The sequence below is a fragment of the Acanthamoeba castellanii genome (genome assembly GCF_000313135.1).
Source record: "Acanthamoeba castellanii str. Neff unplaced genomic scaffold scf7180000084448, whole genome shotgun sequence".
In the NCBI taxonomy this organism is placed as follows: Eukaryota; Discosea; order Longamoebia; family Acanthamoebidae; genus Acanthamoeba; species Acanthamoeba castellanii.
This window is the reverse complement of record NW_004457408.1, coordinates 1-18,453: the sequence shown is the minus strand read 5'-3', so window position 1 is coordinate 18,453 and position 18,453 is coordinate 1. Positions and strand designations below refer to the sequence as shown.

At 58.2% G+C, this 18,453-nt stretch overlaps 6 protein-coding genes across 6 annotated transcripts; 2 read left to right on the top strand and 4 right to left on the bottom strand.

The window, feature by feature from the left end:
- Window positions 1-747: 747 nt before the first annotated feature.
- Window positions 748-2,517, bottom strand: ACA1_025570 (uncharacterized protein; the record flags this gene model as incomplete). Its single annotated transcript, XM_004338076.1, has 7 exons — window positions 748-788; window positions 876-1,415; window positions 1,497-1,686; window positions 1,783-1,907; window positions 1,969-2,117; window positions 2,203-2,304; window positions 2,384-2,517. The coding sequence occupies 7 exons, from the start codon at window positions 2,515-2,517 to the stop codon at window positions 748-750; spliced, it is 1,281 nt and encodes a 426-aa protein (XP_004338124.1).
- Window positions 2,518-3,210: 693 nt separating this feature from the next.
- ACA1_025560 (uncharacterized protein) lies at window positions 3,211-7,464 on the top strand (the record flags this gene model as incomplete). The annotated part of the gene is made up of 15 exons (XM_004338075.1): window positions 3,211-3,310; window positions 3,392-3,607; window positions 3,700-3,872; window positions 3,995-4,101; window positions 4,182-4,331; window positions 4,406-4,549; window positions 4,625-4,689; window positions 4,965-5,050; window positions 5,149-5,265; window positions 5,539-5,901; window positions 5,983-6,042; window positions 6,127-6,342; window positions 6,498-6,669; window positions 6,743-7,236; window positions 7,363-7,464. The coding sequence occupies 15 exons, from the start codon at window positions 3,211-3,213 to the stop codon at window positions 7,462-7,464; spliced, it is 2,565 nt and encodes an 854-aa protein (XP_004338123.1).
- A 156-nt stretch (window positions 7,465-7,620) lies between these two features.
- On the bottom strand, window positions 7,621-9,104 carry ACA1_025550 (L1P family protein; the record flags this gene model as incomplete). The annotated part of the gene is made up of 7 exons (XM_004338074.1): window positions 7,621-7,787; window positions 7,888-8,082; window positions 8,149-8,309; window positions 8,451-8,513; window positions 8,610-8,812; window positions 8,862-8,963; window positions 9,057-9,104. 7 exons carry the CDS (start codon window positions 9,102-9,104, stop codon window positions 7,621-7,623), a joined length of 939 nt encoding a protein of 312 aa, XP_004338122.1.
- Window positions 9,105-9,183: 79 nt separating this feature from the next.
- ACA1_025540 (uncharacterized protein) lies at window positions 9,184-11,416 on the bottom strand (the record flags this gene model as incomplete). The annotated part of the gene is made up of 12 exons (XM_004338073.1): window positions 9,184-9,262; window positions 9,339-9,497; window positions 9,640-9,719; window positions 9,817-9,918; window positions 10,003-10,166; window positions 10,255-10,370; window positions 10,452-10,557; window positions 10,665-10,807; window positions 10,885-10,958; window positions 11,055-11,127; window positions 11,205-11,258; window positions 11,346-11,416. The coding sequence occupies 12 exons, from the start codon at window positions 11,414-11,416 to the stop codon at window positions 9,184-9,186; spliced, it is 1,221 nt and encodes a 406-aa protein (XP_004338121.1).
- A 236-nt stretch (window positions 11,417-11,652) lies between these two features.
- ACA1_025530 (von Willebrand factor type A domain containing protein) lies at window positions 11,653-13,493 on the bottom strand (the record flags this gene model as incomplete). The annotated part of the gene is made up of 6 exons (XM_004338072.1): window positions 11,653-11,826; window positions 11,901-12,029; window positions 12,106-12,299; window positions 12,377-12,779; window positions 12,875-13,287; window positions 13,373-13,493. The coding sequence occupies 6 exons, from the start codon at window positions 13,491-13,493 to the stop codon at window positions 11,653-11,655; spliced, it is 1,434 nt and encodes a 477-aa protein (XP_004338120.1).
- Window positions 13,494-13,958: 465 nt separating this feature from the next.
- Window positions 13,959-18,433, top strand: ACA1_025520 (talin, putative; the record flags this gene model as incomplete). Its single annotated transcript, XM_004338071.1, has 12 exons — window positions 13,959-14,091; window positions 14,283-14,374; window positions 14,449-14,541; window positions 14,666-14,825; window positions 14,909-15,073; window positions 15,176-15,830; window positions 15,907-16,391; window positions 16,468-16,737; window positions 16,836-17,196; window positions 17,305-17,648; window positions 17,735-17,968; window positions 18,042-18,433. Coding segments are annotated over 12 exons (3,384 nt in total), but the record flags the coding sequence as incomplete, so codon positions are not given.
- Window positions 18,434-18,453: the final 20 nt, after the last annotated feature.

The following is an 18,453-nucleotide window of genomic DNA, read 5'->3' as shown; positions in this document are numbered from 1 at the left end:
CCCCCCCCACCTCAAATCATAACCACAAAAATAACGAGTAATCAACAATATACGGAGATGAATGAGAAGCAAGATGAGAGAGTTGCGAGATGGATAGTAAAAACCACGTACGACGACGTCAATGCGCTCTTCGTTCATTATTGTGGCCTCTCCTTCTTCTCTGTCACTCACTTCCTCGCCTTCGTCCTTTTGGGCCTTTCTCCTTCTCCTTCGTCTTCACAACATGTACACCAGCCACCAGATCAAACTGGCGTGCTTCTGAACTAACCTCACGGCTGTTTTGTCTCCGCGCCGCTCGCCCGTCAGTGTTACCGTGCCGCAGGCCAATCCGGGAGCTCCCCACCGTCGCGCAGCTCCACCACCCACCCAAAACACCCGCTTACGAAAACCTTGGGTGCACAACACGTTCTTCTTCTTGGCCACCTTCTTCATCCACCCACATCTAATCATCTCCCACTTCGAACAGCCTTGATCATCTTCCCTCTAGAATGGCTTATTATTTATTGGGCTTCGTTCGTAGAAAAAGGACGAAAGAGGAGGAAGAGAAGAGGAAGCTGCAGGAGGCCTCGTTCGACGAGGCCGACATGTGCGGTGATGATGAGACCGGTAGAGAGTAGAAGAGGAAGAGGAAGAGAGGGGAGGGGGGGAGGAACGCTGTCAGAGAGCGTGGGGAGTGTGGCTGAGCTTGAAGGGCCGGCGCTATATATACAATCCGTGTGTTGTAGTTTCATTGGAAGCTCTCGCGCTTTAGTAGTCGTTCTTGCCATAGCCGCCACCATAGCCTCCTCCTTTTACCGAAGCAGACAAAGATGATCAACATCATGTGCCAGAACGGGAAGAGAGAGAGCTAAAAGAAGATGAAGATGGAGTGGTACCTCTGCCGCCGCCATAACCGCCGCCATACCCGTCGTCGCCCTTGCCACCGCCGCTCGAGTAGCCGCCATAGCCACCGTCGCCCTTGCCGCCACCGCTTGAGTAGCCGCCATAGCCGTCGTCGCCACCCTTGCCGTAGCCGCCACCGTAGCCATCGTCGCCACCCTTGCCGTAGCCGCCACCGTAGCCGTCGTCGCCCTTACCGCCGTAACCGCCGCCACCGCTGTAGCCGTCGTAGCCGCCCTCGGTAGCACCGTAGGTGGTGTTGCGGCCGCCGCTGCGCATGCCAACAATCTCACCCTCCTCGTCGGGGTGGCCATCCTCGAGGTGGTCCATGCCGGCCTCCTCGGCCTTGCGAGCATCGCGCTCCTTCTCGGCGGTCTTGTTCCTCCAGTAGAGGGCCATGCCGATGGGAATGGCCGAGGGGAAGAGCGAGAAGACCCAGGACACGACGCCGCCGATCCAGGCACCGAGGTAGGGGTACATCAGGCCGAAGATGATGCAGTAGACTCCGTTGGACAGGTTGCCAAGCATGACGGTGGCTGTGCACGCAAAGAGAGGCGATGGCGGTGAGTGAGATGGGGATGAATGGTGGACGGGCGGTACTCGAGGTGGTTACGTACTGGCAAGACCGGTCATGTAGGCCTCACCGTGCTCGGTCCAGATGATGAGCAGCCAGACGATGCCGACGAGCGGGAAGACGGCGGTCAGACCGGACACGACCTGGAACCGGGTGGCCAGGAAAGCCGCGAGAGCCGTGATGAAAGCGGCGCAGATGGGCTTCCAAATGTAAATGCAGAACTTGGCACGGCCCTGTACAAGAAGGGACACACGCACCGAATTAGCAAGCGTGCCTTCGTGGCCTGCTTGGCGTCACGGTTCCATGGACAGTAGAGGAGAGGTGCGTACGGTGTAGTCTCGGGGACGGACATAGTTGCGCATGCACAAGCAGCCCGCGACGACGGCGATGACATAGGCGATGGCCAAGAAGAAGAGCGTCACGTGCAAGATGTCGTAGGACTTGATCTCCTTGCCTGTGGATTTGGGATGTTAGCGAATGCGCAAGAGGTGGGGAGATTGTAGTCAAGAGGGTACCCTTGAGGATGGCAACGATGAAGAAGTTGCCTCCGACCCATAGGACGAGAGAAGCGATCACAACGATGGCCTGCTTGACGTTGATGTTCAGGTTGAGGGTGATCATGGGGAAGAACTTCCAGATGCAGAATATGAGCACGCCCAGGAGGCTGAAGAATTGAATCAAAAAATGTCAATTACCATCTCAGCGGGGGGGGGGATGAGTTACGTCTGTAAAAATGGGCGGGTACGTACGTGCCAAGGGGCACAGCGAACATGGCATCCTGGAATGCTTGACTGTCATTTGTTACTAGCGCTATACAAAAGGCCGCAACACCAGCAGTCTGTGGCATGGTGCTGTAAAATCAAACACAAGCGATCTTGCCCGTGAGCTAGGACAACTCCTTCATTGGGTCAGCTTGAAGATGCGACGTACCCGAGGATGCCGCCCCATATCGACCGTGCCCTCTCGGCCACGATCTGGCACAGGAGAACCACGCCCGCAGCGAAGGCGGCGCCGATCACGGGTACCGCAATGTGCTTCCAATCGAACTCGATTGTGATGTTCATCTTGCCTCTATCTTCTGCGGATGTTCAGACTGTGGAGGCAGCGCAAATGGTAAAATAATTAATTCTCCTCTCTCTCGATTCCTTCGAGCCTCTCGCTGTGTTGCTCTCTCTCCGTCCACACACACTACGCTCGCTAATCCGAGCGGACTGGTTACTTACTGAAGTAGAGGCCGGCAGCACGAAGGCAACGGACAACTAGAAGTGGACTTTCCCTTCTCTCGTCGGTAGCGCGGTGTTCTCCTCCGCCGGCTTCTTGTGCCTTCCTGGCCAACGCAGCTTCCCTTGCGCTATCGTTTTTGTCGACACTTGAATTTTGGCGCCCTGAGACAACGGCCTGATTGGCTGTCGTTAAGCTCCGGGACGGGCGTTGGGGGCCTAGACCGGTTTTGAGCGATAAAATTGTGGCGACAGTTTTTGCGACGGCGCCTCCACTGTGAGATGGGGACTGCGGGGGAACCTGGCGCTATGTCGACACTTCCACTAACGGAAACAAGGAACAAGAAAACAGGAATAAAAAGTGGAATGATTGTGTTGGAGCAAAAGGGACAACACGCCATCATCCCAAACGTTTTGGGCCACCAACTCCAGTTCCCCCGACAGCTGGAACATCATACCATTCCTGGTGGAGCGCATGGAGCAGGAGAGCTCGGATAAAGTGCGCGCGTGTGCAGTACTGGCGCTCACCCTCCCGAAATGTACAGTTGCATGGCGGGTAATGAGGATAAGATTCTTTCAGCGAAGAAGTGGCTGGCTAGAATTTGGGGCGGCGTTTGGCGCGCTAGTGAATACCTCAGTACGACTCACGCACCACCACTCATGCACACATTTATCGCACTCACGCACTCGTGTGTTGTTGATGTGCGTGATAACACAGAAAGCGGAGACAAATGTGATGACGACTCGGAAGAGGCTCAACCAGACGTGTCAAAGGCGGTGATGATGCGAGCTGGTTGTGGCACAATCACCAAGGCGGCGATGGCATGGAGCGCTGTGCGCAGCCTCGTGAACCCGCCCGTGGATGCCATCGAACATGCGCTCGCGGTGCTGGCCGACGACACGCAGGTCGCGGCCGCATGGGCCACCGTCCCAGGTGCGTGTCGTGTTGGCCCAACAAGATCTTCACCGCACGCGCACACACCACCGCACTCGCACTCAGGCAATGACACGAAATCGGTACCGCAGGAGGTGATGCTTTGCGTCCGGTGAACGCCTGGGCCGTAAAGTATGTGCCCGTGACAGCGCTGCTCCCACCGGACATGCCGCCTGAGTGCCAAGCGAAGCTGGACGCGTACCGTGCCAAGAAAGAGAGCCTTTTCAGTGGCTTCTCCCCTGGCTCCACCAACCCATCCCTCTTTGTGCCGCAACTCTAGGACCCGACCTATCTTACATTCTCTTTCGGCAAGGTACTCCTTCGCTCTTCTCTCTCGCTTTCGCTCTTCATTCTTCTGAAAAGAACCTCCCAAACTTGCTTTGGCAGATGATGCAAGAGGCGTTGATGGAAGTGGGCGCTGTGTGGACCAAGCAGCATGTGTTCCCACGCCTGCTCCATCTGTTCAACTCGCTGCCACCACACACCGACACCACGTACTCGCACGCGCCTCGCCCACACTGACACTCACCGACGCACACGCGCCTTAGCCATGTTTCATGTGTCGCGCGCGCAGATTGTGTGTCGCTCTGCTGCTGGACATCATCCTGCCGGAGCCGCTGCACAAGGGCACCACTGTGCACGACCTGCGAGACGCGACCCTCATCAGCGTGCTGCGGAGACTTGCTTTCGAGCCCCACTTCGACAACACCTGGGCCTGGCTCGAGTACGTGGTGTGTGTTGCATGACTGGCGGCGAAAGGCCTCTAATAATGACCGACCACGATGATGATGGGCGCAGGCCAGCGGCCACCAGCGGCCACGGATCGGCCGAACAAGGAAAAGCGACGACACTCTTGGAGGCCAAAGGCCTGCCGGGCACGCGAGCAGCACTGCAGGCGTTTCTTGACGCTCCGCTCGAGCCACATCTGATCGGCCGCAAGTGGTGCGTGCCCTCCTCCCCCTCGGGAAACGCAGTCACTCGTGGGCGGAAGTACAACATTGCTTGGGTGCTGCGCAGGATTCCCGACTTTGCGGGTCTCGATGACGAGAACTGGGTTCAGCTGTGCGAAAGCAATCCCCAAGGTACAGTCTCACGCACGCACGCACGAACAAACAAAAGCAAGGAATAATAAATAAGTAAATAAATAAATAAATAATAAAACGCACGGAGCCAACTTGTCTGATCTCGGAGACAGCCACTCAGTTTCCCTCGCTCATCCGCGGCCTGGCCTCTTCCGACCCCGAGGCACAGTCACGCAGCCTCCATGGGCTCGACCGCTCCTCCGTGCCTTACCAAGGTTAGAGAATGTTGTGGGACAATAGCGTAGATCGTTTCTTGTGGCTGACTCTCGTTGCAGGCAATCAAGCAGCGCTCGCGGTAGCGAAATGGCTCATCTATCTCCTCGACTACCCGTGCGTTCTCAACAAACGCTCTCTGCTCACTGTACGTCTTTATAACATGTCATTCTGTGTGAGTGTGCGGTGGTGCGTGTGCGTGTGCCGTGTGCGTATGTAGGCGCAACACACTCACGCTGCAATCAGGCATTGGCGGAAATGTTGCTGGGCGGTAGCGTCGACGAGTTCCTAATGGTCGGGCGCAACGGCGCATTAGAGGATCCACTCAACGACCGGCCCTTCAAGAAGGAGATCCACGACAAAGTGGCACGCAACACCCCTCATCAATCCCTCGCTTCTCTCCGCTCTGATCTGAACACTCCCTACGCGCGCCTGATATATGTTGCGCACCACCAGGTGGAGCACATGCAGCTTTACCTTTCGCTCTCCGGACACAGCGATGTTGACACCGCGCTGGCGGCCATTCAACTTTTTGCTGTACGTGCGCATGAACACGCCGCACACGCCGCACACGCCGCACACGCCGCACACGCCGCACACGCACACAAACTCAAGGTGAATGGGGGCGCGGTGCAGATGTGCCCCGATCAATGGGCTCTGACGATGCCGCTTCTCACGGCGATCTTTCGCGACACTGCGCGGCCGCTGCGAGTTCGAGGCACCGCGCTCGTGGCCCTCACGTTCATCGTTCCCTTGCCGTCGGCCCCCGGCGAGGAGGAGGACAAGGCCGAGTGCATGCGGCAGGTGGTCGCGCTTCTGGGCTTGTGCTTGCCGCCTCCGCCCGGCGAGGCCGTAGCCCTCCGAGAGGCCGCCGCTGCGCGTCTGGCCGCCACCGCCAGTGGGCAGTCTGGCGACCTGAGCGCGTTGCCCGACGAGCTGGCCGCGTTGGTGGCGCACCACGCGCTGATGGCCGACCCCGCCATCCGAAACGATCTCCAGGTGCGCCTGCCCAGCCGACGCACAGTCGTATGCATATGACACTTGGAACTAAAAATGTACGACAGCGCTGGGCGACGGCAGGGGTTTGTCGGCTGGTGGCGCGCGCTCGCGGAGTGCACGGCAGCGACAACGACATCCTGGGTACCCACACCTTACCCACTCTCGCCAGGTGCTGTCACAGTTTTCCTTCTTACAATACGCACGCGCGCATGTGCATTAGCCAAGCTAGCCGAGTCGCAGGAGTTCGCCGACAGAGCGGCCAAGGCGGTGCCGATTGAGCAGGAGCTGGGGCTGGCCCGGTGGCTGCCCACCGCAGGGCGACAAGTGTTGGCGAGCGCTGTGGTGGACGGCCAGCACGAACCCAGCAGCCCACTCCCCTCGACCGGTGCTCTCAAGCTCAAGCTCTTGGCCGGTAGTGGACCTCGAACGCCCTATCCCTGGGTGCTCAACTTTTCTCCACTTTATTTTATTTTCCTTTTCTCGTCCTGATTTTTACGTGCTTTTCCCTGCACAAAAAAGTTCCCGCCAAAAACAATTTTTGGCGCCCAAACGGGGCACGGTTTGTAGAGTGTTGTAGAATTCCAACTCGAAGATAGCCAGACATGAATGCCGTCGCGCTCTATGGCCTGAAGCAGGAGAGCTCATTCAACGCGATCCAGTCACCCACGCGTCTTGTTGCAGCCCCGGTCAGTGTTTGGCACGACTGGCTTGCTCCTAAATCCGCTGTTGATCCTCAACTCAAGGTGCAGGAGCTGGAACCAGCCGCAGGTACCTCTTACAACATAGCTAGCTGGAAGAGGGTCGAGAACGGTACTAAACAAATCTTTGTCTTCTCAATCAGCTGTGGAAATCCAGCTTGCGGCTCAGGATCAGCAAATTGCGGACCAGAAATTCGCTCGCCTCGAGGAGCTGATTGCTGCAGAGACTGCAGCGCGCCAGAAGGACATCGAGCAGCTCGAGAAGGATCATAGCGGGGAGATCGAGCAGCGCAAGAAGGAGATCGAGCAGCTCAAGAAGAAGATCACGCAGCTCAAGAAGGATCATAGCGGGGACATCGAGCAGCTCAAGAAGGATCGTAGCGGGGAGATCGAGCAGCGCAAGAAGGAGATCGAGCAGCTCAAGAAGAAGATCACGCAGCTCAAGAAGGATCACAAGAAGGATCGAGATGATCAAGGTGAACGAGTTCAACTCCTTGAGATGGAAGTGAGGAAGCACAAAGAGGCCATAGCAGCCATGGGCGCAAGGAAGGCGACCTTCGACAAGAGCAAGGGGGCCTTCGACAGGAACTTTGACAAGATCGTCAATGCAGTTGGAAAGTCGGCCCCGACCTCTCAGGTGAGGAAACGCAGCTCAACCCGCGCTATGGCCGAGCAAGAGGTGACTCCCCAACCAGTCCTACTTTGGTGATTGCAACCTTAATCATGACCTCTCCACTGGTTTATTACTTTTGGTTGTGCCCAGAAGCACACTGGCGAGGAGGAGCGCGACGGCGAGGAGGAGCGCGACGACGAAGAGGAGCCGCAGGCGAAGAAGGCACGAAGGGAAGAGGAGCACGACGAGTAGCGCGCGGCGAAGAGCACGACGGCGCAAAGAGGAGAGAACACCTCAAGCTGAGTGAGTGTACAGATTGTACAACGGGTGTAGATATGTGTCGACGTGTGAAAGAGAACAAAAGTTGTTGTCATCTGCCACTCTGCCAATAGCTATCGGCCTTGCTTCTCAACGGCGAGGAGGTGGCGCAGAGATGACGGTGAACGGCGGTCCTCTGGTGGCGTGCAGTGCGATGCTCGCGACCCGATCCCACGATGGCAGCACCTCCACCAGCGCAACTGAGAAGGCCTTGACGTTTTGGATGAGCTGCTCCGCGCTCATGCCCACGTGGCCCACTGCCCCCACCACCCACACAAAGATGGCGTGAGTACACTGCTTGCACACGACACACACGACACGCATATGCGCTGCCCACGGGCGGGGAGGTGCCGGTACCTGCCACCTGCAGGGTGGGAGCTTTGCGCAGGGCCACTCTTGCCGTACGGTGGTATTCCTCGACCACCGCCGCAAGCGGAACGTCGCTGGGCAGCAGGCGAGGGAACTTGCTCATCTTGTTCAGCTGCGGCCCCAGGAGTCGCGGGACCATGCGTATGATTTCGTGATGGGCGTAAAAGCAGTGGTGCTGTCGCCCTGATCAACAGCAGAGAAGGTGAGAAAACCAACCAACCAAGGTGTGCTGCAGAGGTCATCACGCACCCCACTTCTTGATCGCTTTCCTGTCCTTGTTGAAGGATCGCAGGTGCGTGGCGTCGAAGTAGTGCACGCCCAGCTTGGCGGCTTGGTCACAAAGAACGGTGAGCCCATCGGGTCCAATGATGCCAAGGAGATCACTACGAGCTTTGGCCGATGTCGCATGCCTGTTTGTATCGTGCGTGTGCGGTGGTGCGTGTGTTCAGAAAAAGTCAGAGCCAACAACAATGAGCACTTGTCAGAAGAGTGCGGTCTGGAGGGGGCGTGGTTACCTGATGGCGTGAGGCAATGGCTTGCTTATAATGAACCTCCGATCTCGATAGGGGTCATAGTAGAGCTTGATGGAGATGTCCACCGTCTCCGTGGTCGCTCTGCCCCCCCTCAATACGGCCCGCACAGAACGAAGCGAGGCACTACTGCGTCAGAGTGAAGAACGTGCGAACAGCGATTCAAAACCAGCGCTATACCCGCGCGTGCGTGCGTCGGCCAGCAGCTGTGGCACCACACGGCGCAAGGCAGCAAGGTAGGGATCGGCGGCGCGCAGCCGCACGCCAAAGTGGCGCTTCCACGACTTGTGGTTGCGGGCCAGGGCGCGCGGCGTCCACTCCACTTCCGTGATCTCTCTGCGGCACATCTCCTTCTGCTCAGCCCCGCCGCGGCACAGCCACGGCTTCAGTGAACAAAAAAAAAAAAAAAAAGGCGTAGCGGCGAGAAGGTACCCAGAGGTGATTGTCGGAGGAGAGGTCGTGCCAGGCGTGGCACACGAGACTTGCGCTGCAGAGGCTCCTCCGGTCGAGTAGCGCCCAGATGCCCAGCTGCAGCTGTTCACGTCCCCCCCGAGAGTTAGGAGTTGTTTTCAGCCAAGCCACCACATTTCGCCAGCCAAGTCGCAGGTCGTGGTGGTGGTCGAGTACCTCAATGGGCAAGGAGAGGGGGAACATGATGTTGTCCTTGCTCGCCATTTGTTGTTGTTTTGTCCTGTTTTTATTTGTTTGTATTTTCAAATTAAAAAGCAAAGAATAAAAAAAGAATCAGGTCTGCTCAGTTGGCGGCCGTCTTCTGGCGCCGCAAGAGGGCCTCCGCCGTGTCGGGTTCGGTCTCGTCGCTTACTCGGTCCATCCTGCTCGCACACGGACAGTGTTGGGTCAGCGAGAGGTCTCATACTTTTCTTGAGCTGAGAGGGAGGAGGCAAGTACTGCATGGGAACGTAGCGCTTGTAGGTGTCGGAGGGCCGGTGGTAGCCGATGCCGCCCCAGTTCTCGATGGAGAAGGCCAGGCCGATCCTGGTGCCCCGCGAGGCCCCATCGAACGGCTTCGACACCGTGAGTGCCACCGTGGCCGACGGGTCCCACCACCTGCGCGGTACACAGTCGTTCACACACACACACACACACACACACACACACACACACACACACGCACACACAGAAAACCCCTGGTGAGGCACTTGCGGGAGTCTTCTAGAAGAAGAGCAAGACAAGACGAAGGGCCGTGTACGATTTGGCGGCCACCAAGAATGAGAACGCAGAGTTGCCGATCTTGCCCTTGACCAGCGTGTTCTTGTTGACTTGCCACGCCTGCACCCAGCGCGACCAGAGAGAGAGAGAGAGAGAGAGAAATCGGGTGAGCGCGGAAGGGCGTCAAACACAAGGCGGGTCCTTGACGAAGGAGTACCGCGCCAACTGCCATCTTGGTGCCCGTAGCGGCGACCGTGGTCTCGACGCCCAAGTCGACGTAGTTGGTGATGAACTGGACATTCGCTTCCTCGAACGGATTCTAGAAGGAGACCAGGCGAACACACACGCGCGCGTGAGTCGGCGAAGAGTGAAGAAGCGTGCGAGACGCGGGTGACCGTAGTACCTGCACTTTGCGGCGGGTGACCATGCGCTGGTAGTAGGAGCCGTGGAAAGTGGGCGCGCTCTGTCCATCGGCGATCTTCTGCGTGGTGCGGATGGTGAGCTCGGTGCACGGCTCGTCGGGTCGCGTCCACTGGTTGCGGTAGCAAATGACACCATTGAGCGCATCTGTGTGCGGTCCGACACAGCACAGCAGGAAGTGAGTGGTGATGACACACACACACACACACACACACACACGAAGTGTAGAACACACCAGGGCGTCCGTCGACGAGCTGACAAGCCGTGCCCAGCGCGACGGTGCCCTGCTTGAACATGGCCCACACGTTGCCGTCGACGCGCTGTCGCAGCGCCTGGAGCCCGCCTCGTTGACTGTCGAACAGGTGAGAAGCTGCAGCCAAGTCAAGAGAGGGAGAGCTCAGCTTTGCTTTGATTCACTTCGCTGACTCTTACCTGGCGGCGTTGAGCGTCAGGTCGAGCGGCGAGGTGACGCTGGCCCCGCATGACAGGTACTTGTAGCGGTAGAAGATGCCGGCCTTCAGATCAGTGCCGCTTCCGCCTTGGTTGGCACACGTTGGCGCAGCAGAGTCGACCAATGTTTGTCAGACAGACGAACGCAAAGAGAGAGACAGAGAGAAAGAGAGACAGAGAGCGCAATGCGCGTACCGCCGGGCTTGTTCACCATGTGTTCGGCGGCAACATACGAGGTGGTGCTGTCGTCCTTGGTCCTATAGCCCAGCGTGATCGACGCTCCGCCGCCGTTCTTGGAGAAGAGCAGGCCCTCGACCGTCATCGGCTCCGACCGAACGCTGTGCGCCCGTGCAGAGCGTCCAGGGCTGTGAGTCTAGAAACTCGCCTCGAGGCAAGGCCCGCAGTGAGCGCGTACGTAAACAGAGCGCTGCCCTCGATGGTGTTCCCGCCCACGCTCTGGTACGGGTGATGGATCTCCGCATAGCAGTCCTGTCGTTGGTCGTGTCGCGTCGTGTTTCGGTCTAAACCGTCAGCGGATCACACCACTACTTTGGCGTGTGCAGGCGGCGGGCAGCCCTGGCGTACCACGTTCTCCTCGGGCGACGCAAAGAACTCACCACTGACCGAGCTGTCCGTTGTGTACAAGTCGGAAAGCAGCCTGCGCGCCAGCACCAGAGAGCGGGCTCAGCTCTCGCCGCACCAAAGGGTGCACCGACGGTGAAGAGTGGTGGGTACCTGCGCACTTCCTTGCCAGCCTCGTCGTACTCACGTTCGTGTGCCTCCACAAATCTTTACAATTCGAAATATAGAAGATGGAGATAATGTGAGGTTTCAATCTTGACATGTTGCAACAAGCAGGATTTCACTTCTACGCACCGCAGGGGTCGCCTGCGCTTGAACACGGGCGGCACGAGCGTGTATCGTGGTCTACTTTCTTCAGCGCCCATTGCCGTTCGTGGTCTCTTTCGTTGTGTGTGTTGCTAAAGCGAAGCGATCTGTCTGTGGGTGTTCTTTGGTTTCTTGGAATTTCGACGTTCGTTCTTCTCTTGCTTCGTTCTTCATGAAGAAGATGTAGACAGTTGTTGAGGTGTTGGACTAGTCTTGAGTAAGATTGATTGTACAAACGAGGAGGCTGCTTCACGGCGTGGCGGTGAGCCTGCAAGTGGGGTTGACGCAGTTGCGCTTACGAGTATGGAAGATTGCGGCGGTTCAATCCAGCACGGCTGGTGGGAGGGCTCGCAGGAGGGCTCGAAGGAGGGCTGTCCTCGTCTTCAGCTGCCTTCGTCATTTCATCGCTGATGTATTGCTGCTCGTAGCAGATCGAGGCTCTCCTCTTCATGTAGTTCCTGTGGTGAGCCTGCACAGGCGCGACCAAATAACATTAGAACCTGTACGCGATCTGGATCCGTACAGAGGCACTGGGCTGCGTACCTTCTTCATGTTAGCCTTGCTGGCTCCCTCGCGATGAAGGTCGGCCAGGGCAGTCTCCACATGCTTCAGGTGGTTTGCGATGTTGGCGCTGCCATCGAGGTCCTTGTCCAGCGCAGACCTCAGGATTTCCTGCGCACCACGTGCAAACAACAAACCTTGTCAGAGGCCTCCCCCATCAGTTGATCGCATGGTGGGTGTTACGTACGATCTCCTTCTCGGTGAGGGCAATGGCTTCCTTGGTCTTGCCGCTGCTGATGAGGCCGATGAGCTCGGCGTCAAGCTCGCCCGTGCGCTGGATGGCCACCTTGGCCAGAACCTGCGGGTTCTCGCCCTTGGCCACATCTTCCTCGTTATCGGTGAAGTGGATGCGGAGTGTGCCCTTAATGACCGCTCTCTCAGCTGTGTAGGTGGAGAGTACGAGAAGGAACGTGAGCCACGACACCGCAGACAAAGTGGGTGAAGCAGAGCAGACGTACAGCTCAGGGTTTCCTCGGCGTTGGAGGCGGGCCGATACTCCAGCTCCCATGTGAGCACCTCCTCGCTGGGCTGCACCGAGGGCGTGACCTGCAGCTCGCACACGGCGCTGCGGTGGTCGTCCTGCTTGAGGTCGCCGAACTGGTAGGGCTTGGTGAGGTCATGGTGGGAGTAGATCTTAGTCACCACGGCGCCGTTGAGCCCGCGGATCTTGAGACCGGCGTCGGTGCCCACCAGCTTGAACAGGCCCTTGAGCGCAAAGTCGACGAAGCGAGGGATGGCCGCGCTGCCCTCGATGAAGAAGTAGGCACCGCTGCCGTGCTCGGCGATGCTCTTCATCAGCTCCTCGTCAAAGTCGTTACCGAGACCGAACGCGCTCACCTTGGTGTCCCTCTCCGTGTAGATCTTGTTGCAGAACATGTAGAAGAAGAAGAAGATACGTAAGAGACGGTTTCTAGTAGCGACCGCTGAGACAGACGACGTTGCGCTCTTGTACGTACCTGGGAGATGAACCGGTAGATCTCCTGTTTGTTGGTGACGCCTTCGTTGACGAGGCCGTCCGAAAAGAGGAAGATGCGGTTGGTGTAGCCCTGCTTGGCGTACTCGCTCACCACCTGCGAACCCTTGTCGAGGCCGGCGTGCATGTTGGTCATGCCCTCGGTCACGACCTGGTCCACCCGAGCAAGTAGAGACTCGCGGTCCTTGACGCTGGCGTTCTGGAAGGCCAGCTCCACCTCGGAGCCGTAGAGCACCAGGTGCAGGATATCGTCTGCGCCCAGGGCCTCGATCACCTTCTTGATGGCCAGCTTGGCGTTCTTCAGCTTTTGGCCGCTGTCCATCGACCCGCTGCGGTCCAGCACGATGGCCAAGTTGATGGGCGGACGCTTCGTCTCCGTATCCTCCACCGTGTGCCCTACCCATAAAAATGGTCAATCAAAAAGAAGATGGAGATGGGTATGGTGATCTCGTCAAAGAAGAAAAAGAAGAAGAAAGGGTACCCGTCATGACGTTGAAGAGGACCTGCACGTTGTTGACCACGCCACGAAGGGCGTGGGTGGTAGACGCCTGTACCACCACTTGGCAGAGTTCGTTCACTGGGGCGGTCTTATTCGCTTCCATCGTTGCAAGTTGTTCTTTGTAGTTGTCGTGCTTGACTGCTATCGATCAGCTTTTTATTCTGCCACTCCCCCTGCTTCTTCGTCTTCGGTGATCGGGCTCTTGAACTGAAGGCAACGCTGTAACTTCCTCACTGAAGGGGCGCTGTCGAACGAAATTTCGAAACTCAGAAAGAAACTGTTTTCTTCTTCTCGAGTCGACAGAAATAAAAATTAAAGTTTGGACTCCGGAGCCAATCAGGAGCTGCCAGGAGTCTTTTCTTCTGGTGCGTGGATGCACCAACGGCTTGCCGTGCTTTCCTCCTTTTTCATCATTCCTTCTTGGCACCACCAACCAAGCCAGACAGACGAGAAAGTCGAGTTTGGCGAAAGGAAGAGAGGTGGTGTGTTGTATCATAACACGCAGCAAGCTCCTGCAAGAAGCAGAAAGAACAGAAGAATCCTAGTGTAGAGAAAGAAGAAGAACAAGATGGCGCTCCAGCTAAAGATCTTGTTCACGACTACGGGTCTGACGAAGACCATGCGCTTCACCCAGACCATGTCCGTCTCCGAGACCCTGCGGGACATCAAGGACAAGACCAACGAAGGAGGCCGTGACCACGGTAACCCCTCCCCCTCCTTCGCTTTCGCTTCTTCTTCGTCTTCGTCTTCGCTTTCGTTTTTTTCCCATCTTCGTTCTTTTTCTGCCTCGATGAGTTCTTCATCTTCTCGCAACGATCGATTAGCAAGGAGAAAAACAATCCTGAATCGATGATGAAGCCGTGCTTTCTAACTTCTTGTTGACGATGTGTAGGTCTGTTCCAGCCCCCCGATGAAAAGATCGGTCGCTTCGGCCGTTGGCTGAGGCCCGACAAGACCCTTCTCTTCTACGACATCAAGGCCGGAGTACTTCCCCGCCAAACCTCAGCAGTTGAGTTGATTTGTGCCAAATCGGAGTGCTTACCCCGTTCGTTCCCTAGGAAACGATCGAAGTGAAAAAGAAGCACAGACCGCTGAAGGTGAAGCTCCTCGATGAGACCGTCAAGACTGTGATGATCGATGAGTCCGAGCCGGTAACGTTTCCATCCTTCTCATCTTTAATATTAATCAATAAAGAATTAAATATATATTAATTAATCAATTCTTTTATTAATCGATTCATGAATTAATATTAAATATTAAATATTTGTATGGCAGGTTTCGGAGATCGTGGAGATGATCGGTAAGAAGATGGGTCTCAGGAACCCCGAGGAGTTCGCCCTCCAGTACAACGAGGAGGACCAGCCGCCCAAGGAAGGCGACACGCTCAAGAAGAAGAAAAAGAAGGACAGGCCCTCCGTCCTGAAGAAGCTTCCCAGTACGCTCATCGCACATTGACCATCGATCGCTTTGTTGTTGATGATGGTGGTGGTGGCGCTGACGATGACGATGGTGCGCCAGGTGCCGAGGCCAAGGGCTGGCTCAACCCCACGCAGACGCTGGTCGAGCAGGGTCTCCTCGATGACTCAGTGGTCACCCTCAAAAAGAAGTTCTACGTCGACGACGACCGCGTCGATCGCAGCGACCCCGTCCAGCTCCATCTCGTCTACGTCCAGTGCCACGAATGTACGCCGTTCGTTCTTTTCTCGCTGATCGGAGCTAAAACGCGTCAGGCGGCTCATCGGAGCTAAAAACAAACCACTCACCTCCACTTCTTCTTCGCCACAGCTGTGGTGAAGGGCGACCACCCGGTGACCCGCGATGAGGCGATCGCGTTCGGTGCGCTGCAGTGCCAGATCGTCTATGGCAACTTCGATCCCACGAAGCACAACAAGTCCTTCTACAAGGAGAAGAAGCTGGAGGATCTCATCTCCAAGACACACCGCAGCAAGGGCCTGTACGATCCGCTCGTCCAGGAGTGGAAGAAGCTGGTGAACATGTCCGAGGTCAACGCCAAGTACCGCTACGTGCAGCTGTGCCGTTCGCTCAAGACCTACGGTATCACCTACTACCGCGGCAAGTGGAAGCCCAAGGGCAAGAAGAGGCTCGAGGAGCTCATGCTGGGCGTGACCAAGGAGAACATCATCTGCATGCACCCCGAGACCCGCCAGATCGAGGAGGAGCACCCGCTCATCCACCTCAAGCGCTGGGCCGCCGGCCCCAACTCGTTCACGCTCGATTTCGGCGACTACCGCGACGAGTACATCATCATCGGCACGCCCGACGCCGAGGCCATCTCCCAGCAGCTCGCCGGCTACATCGACATCCTGCTCAAGAAGCGCAAGGACGGTGGCGTCGTGATCGAAGACGACGAGGGCGAGCGCGCGACCGAGGAGCACGTCGGCACCGTCCACGGCCTGGCCATCCAGAGCGTGACCACCAGGTACGATTCGCATCACAATTTATTACTATTTTATTGCTGTGAGGAATGTGCTGACGTGGTGTGTGGAATGTGACAGTGACTATGGTGGCACCTGGGGCGACCAGGGCTCGAGCGCGATCATGGGCGGCGGCGGCCAGTTCCCGGGCCTGTCGCCAGGCATGGCCGGCATGCTGGGCAGCATCGGCAACCTGGTCGACGCCGACAACGCGATCATGAGCATGATGAACGATCTCCTCATCCCGCTTCCCATCGGCCAGCACGGCGGCAAGACCCCCGAGCAGCTGCGCCAGGAGCTGTGCAACCTCAACAACGCCCTCGCGGCCGCCGCTGGCGCGCTCATTCGTGACGCCGGCAACGGTCTGCCGCGGTCGGAGCTCAACAAGCACGCCGGCGGTCTGGCCACCAACCTGGCCAACCTCATCTCCGCGGCCAAGCTCGCCGCCGCCGCCAACGGTGGCGACATCTCGCTGCTCGATGGCGCCAAGGCCGTGTCCGACGCCCTCAAGGAGCTCATGAACGCCGCCGGCGAGCTCGCCGACAATCCGAGCGCTCTCTCCAAGGGTACACATTTTCTCTTGCTGCTTTTCTCTTCTTTTCTCGTTCATTTCTCAATGATGCGTTGGGTGTCCTACCACAGCTCGCTTGCTGGAGGCTGCGGCGTCGCTGCAGGCCACCTCGGCGGCGCTCAACGCGACCGCGCAGGGCAAGTATGCCGACGAGGACTCCAAGAACCTGCTCCTGGCCTCGGCCGCCGCTGTCGCCGCCGCGACGAAGGACCTCATGAACACCTCCGCGAACGCCACCGCCAGCGCTGACCCCGGCACCCGCAACGCTCAGGCCGAGGGCGCCAGGAGGGTCGAGTTCGGCAGCGGCAAGGTCAACGCCACCGCCGAGGCCATCGCTCCCGGTACCCAGAGCCCCACTGCTATTTATTATTTATTATTTATTTATTATTCATCATTTGGTGAATACTCACATTTATTTCTTATTTTTTTTTGTGTGCAGTGGCTGTGGACCCGACGTGCCAGAAGTACATGGTGGATGCCGCGCGTGCGCTCACCGACTCGTGCGGCGGTCTCGTGTCCGGCATCCAGGCCGGCGTGAGGGACCCGCAGCAGCGCAATGACCTCGCCCGCGCCGCCAAGGCCGCCACCGAGGCCCTCCAGCAGCTCGTCAACTCGACTCTCTGCGTGGGCAGCCGAACCCAGGCCAACCGCGAGGCCATGGCCGCCGCCGCGTTTGAAATCCAGGATGCCGTTGCGCGTCTCATGTCGTCTGAGGGAAATCCCAACCTTATCATCACTGCCTCTCGCAGCGTCGCGTCTGCTCAGGGCCAACTCATCCAGGCTGCGAAGTCCGTTGCCAAGTACGCTCCACATTCCCGCCATTCCAACCCGCCGCGGTACAGTGCTGACCACACAACACACACACACACACACACACACACACACACACACACACACACACACAACAGTGAGTCCGATCCTGAGGAGAAGAACCGCCTTTTCAAGGGCGTGGCTGACCTCACTGCGGCAGTGAAGAACATGTTGGCGACCGCCTCGCCTGCTGCCAACGACCCGAGCGACAAGCAGGCTCACAAGACGATGCGTGATGCTGCCACCCTCGTGGCCGACGCCACCAAGCACATCCTGGGTGACATCACCACGCGCGAGGCCGCCATGGCTGCGCTCCGCACGGCGTCCAAGGCCGTCGCCGCCACCACGTCGACCCTGGTCGCCGACTGCAAGGGCGTGGGCTCGCAGCTCGACTACGAGACCTACTCCAGCCTTGTCGACAGCGCCAACCAGGCCGCTTCGCGTACGTCACTTCCGTCCTGTCGTGTGTACGTGTGTCGCGTGTCGCGTGTCGCGAAGCTTACATTTTCTCTTCGCGGTGTGACACAGCGACGGCTGGCCTCGTGGCTGCGGTTAAGGATTCGTGGACCTCGCCCACCAACCCGGAGTACGACAACCGCCTCATGCATGCCGCCGCGGCGCTGGCCAGGCCCGCCACGGGCCTCGTCGCCGTCTCGCGCTCGTGCGTGACCAAGCTGAAGGACCCCCAGTCCAAGCTGCAGCTCAACACTGCCGCCACCCAGGTCACCGACGCGCTCAAGAAGATGCTTGAGGCCCTCAGCGGTACGCGCCCACCCACACACGGCCTTCATTCTTTCTTGTCGACCGAACTAACCCTGGCTTTGCACACACGCAGCTGTCAAGGAGTCCGGCGGTCACATGGAGGTGGACGAGGCCCTCGAGGCCTTTGCCGCGACGGCCGCCGATCTCGACTACGCGCTGCTGTCGGCCCAGGAGGGCAACTTTGCCGCCATGCCCGGCCAGTCGCGCGAGGGCGCCCTCGCCATTCTCAAGCGCGCGGCGGACCAGCTCCGCGATGCCTCTGATGACCTGGTCGACAAGGCCAAGGTCTCGCCCCAGGCCATGGGCGCGCCGGCCAAGGCCACCACCAGCGCCGTGGGCCAGGTCTTCGGCGCCGCCAAGGCCGTGGCGTCGACCACCGACGAGCGCGTGGCCCGCGTGAAGATCCTGTCGAGCGCCAAGGACGTCGCGTCGGCCATCGAACGTCTCATCAACGCCGGCCGCGCCGTGTCCAACAACCCGACCGA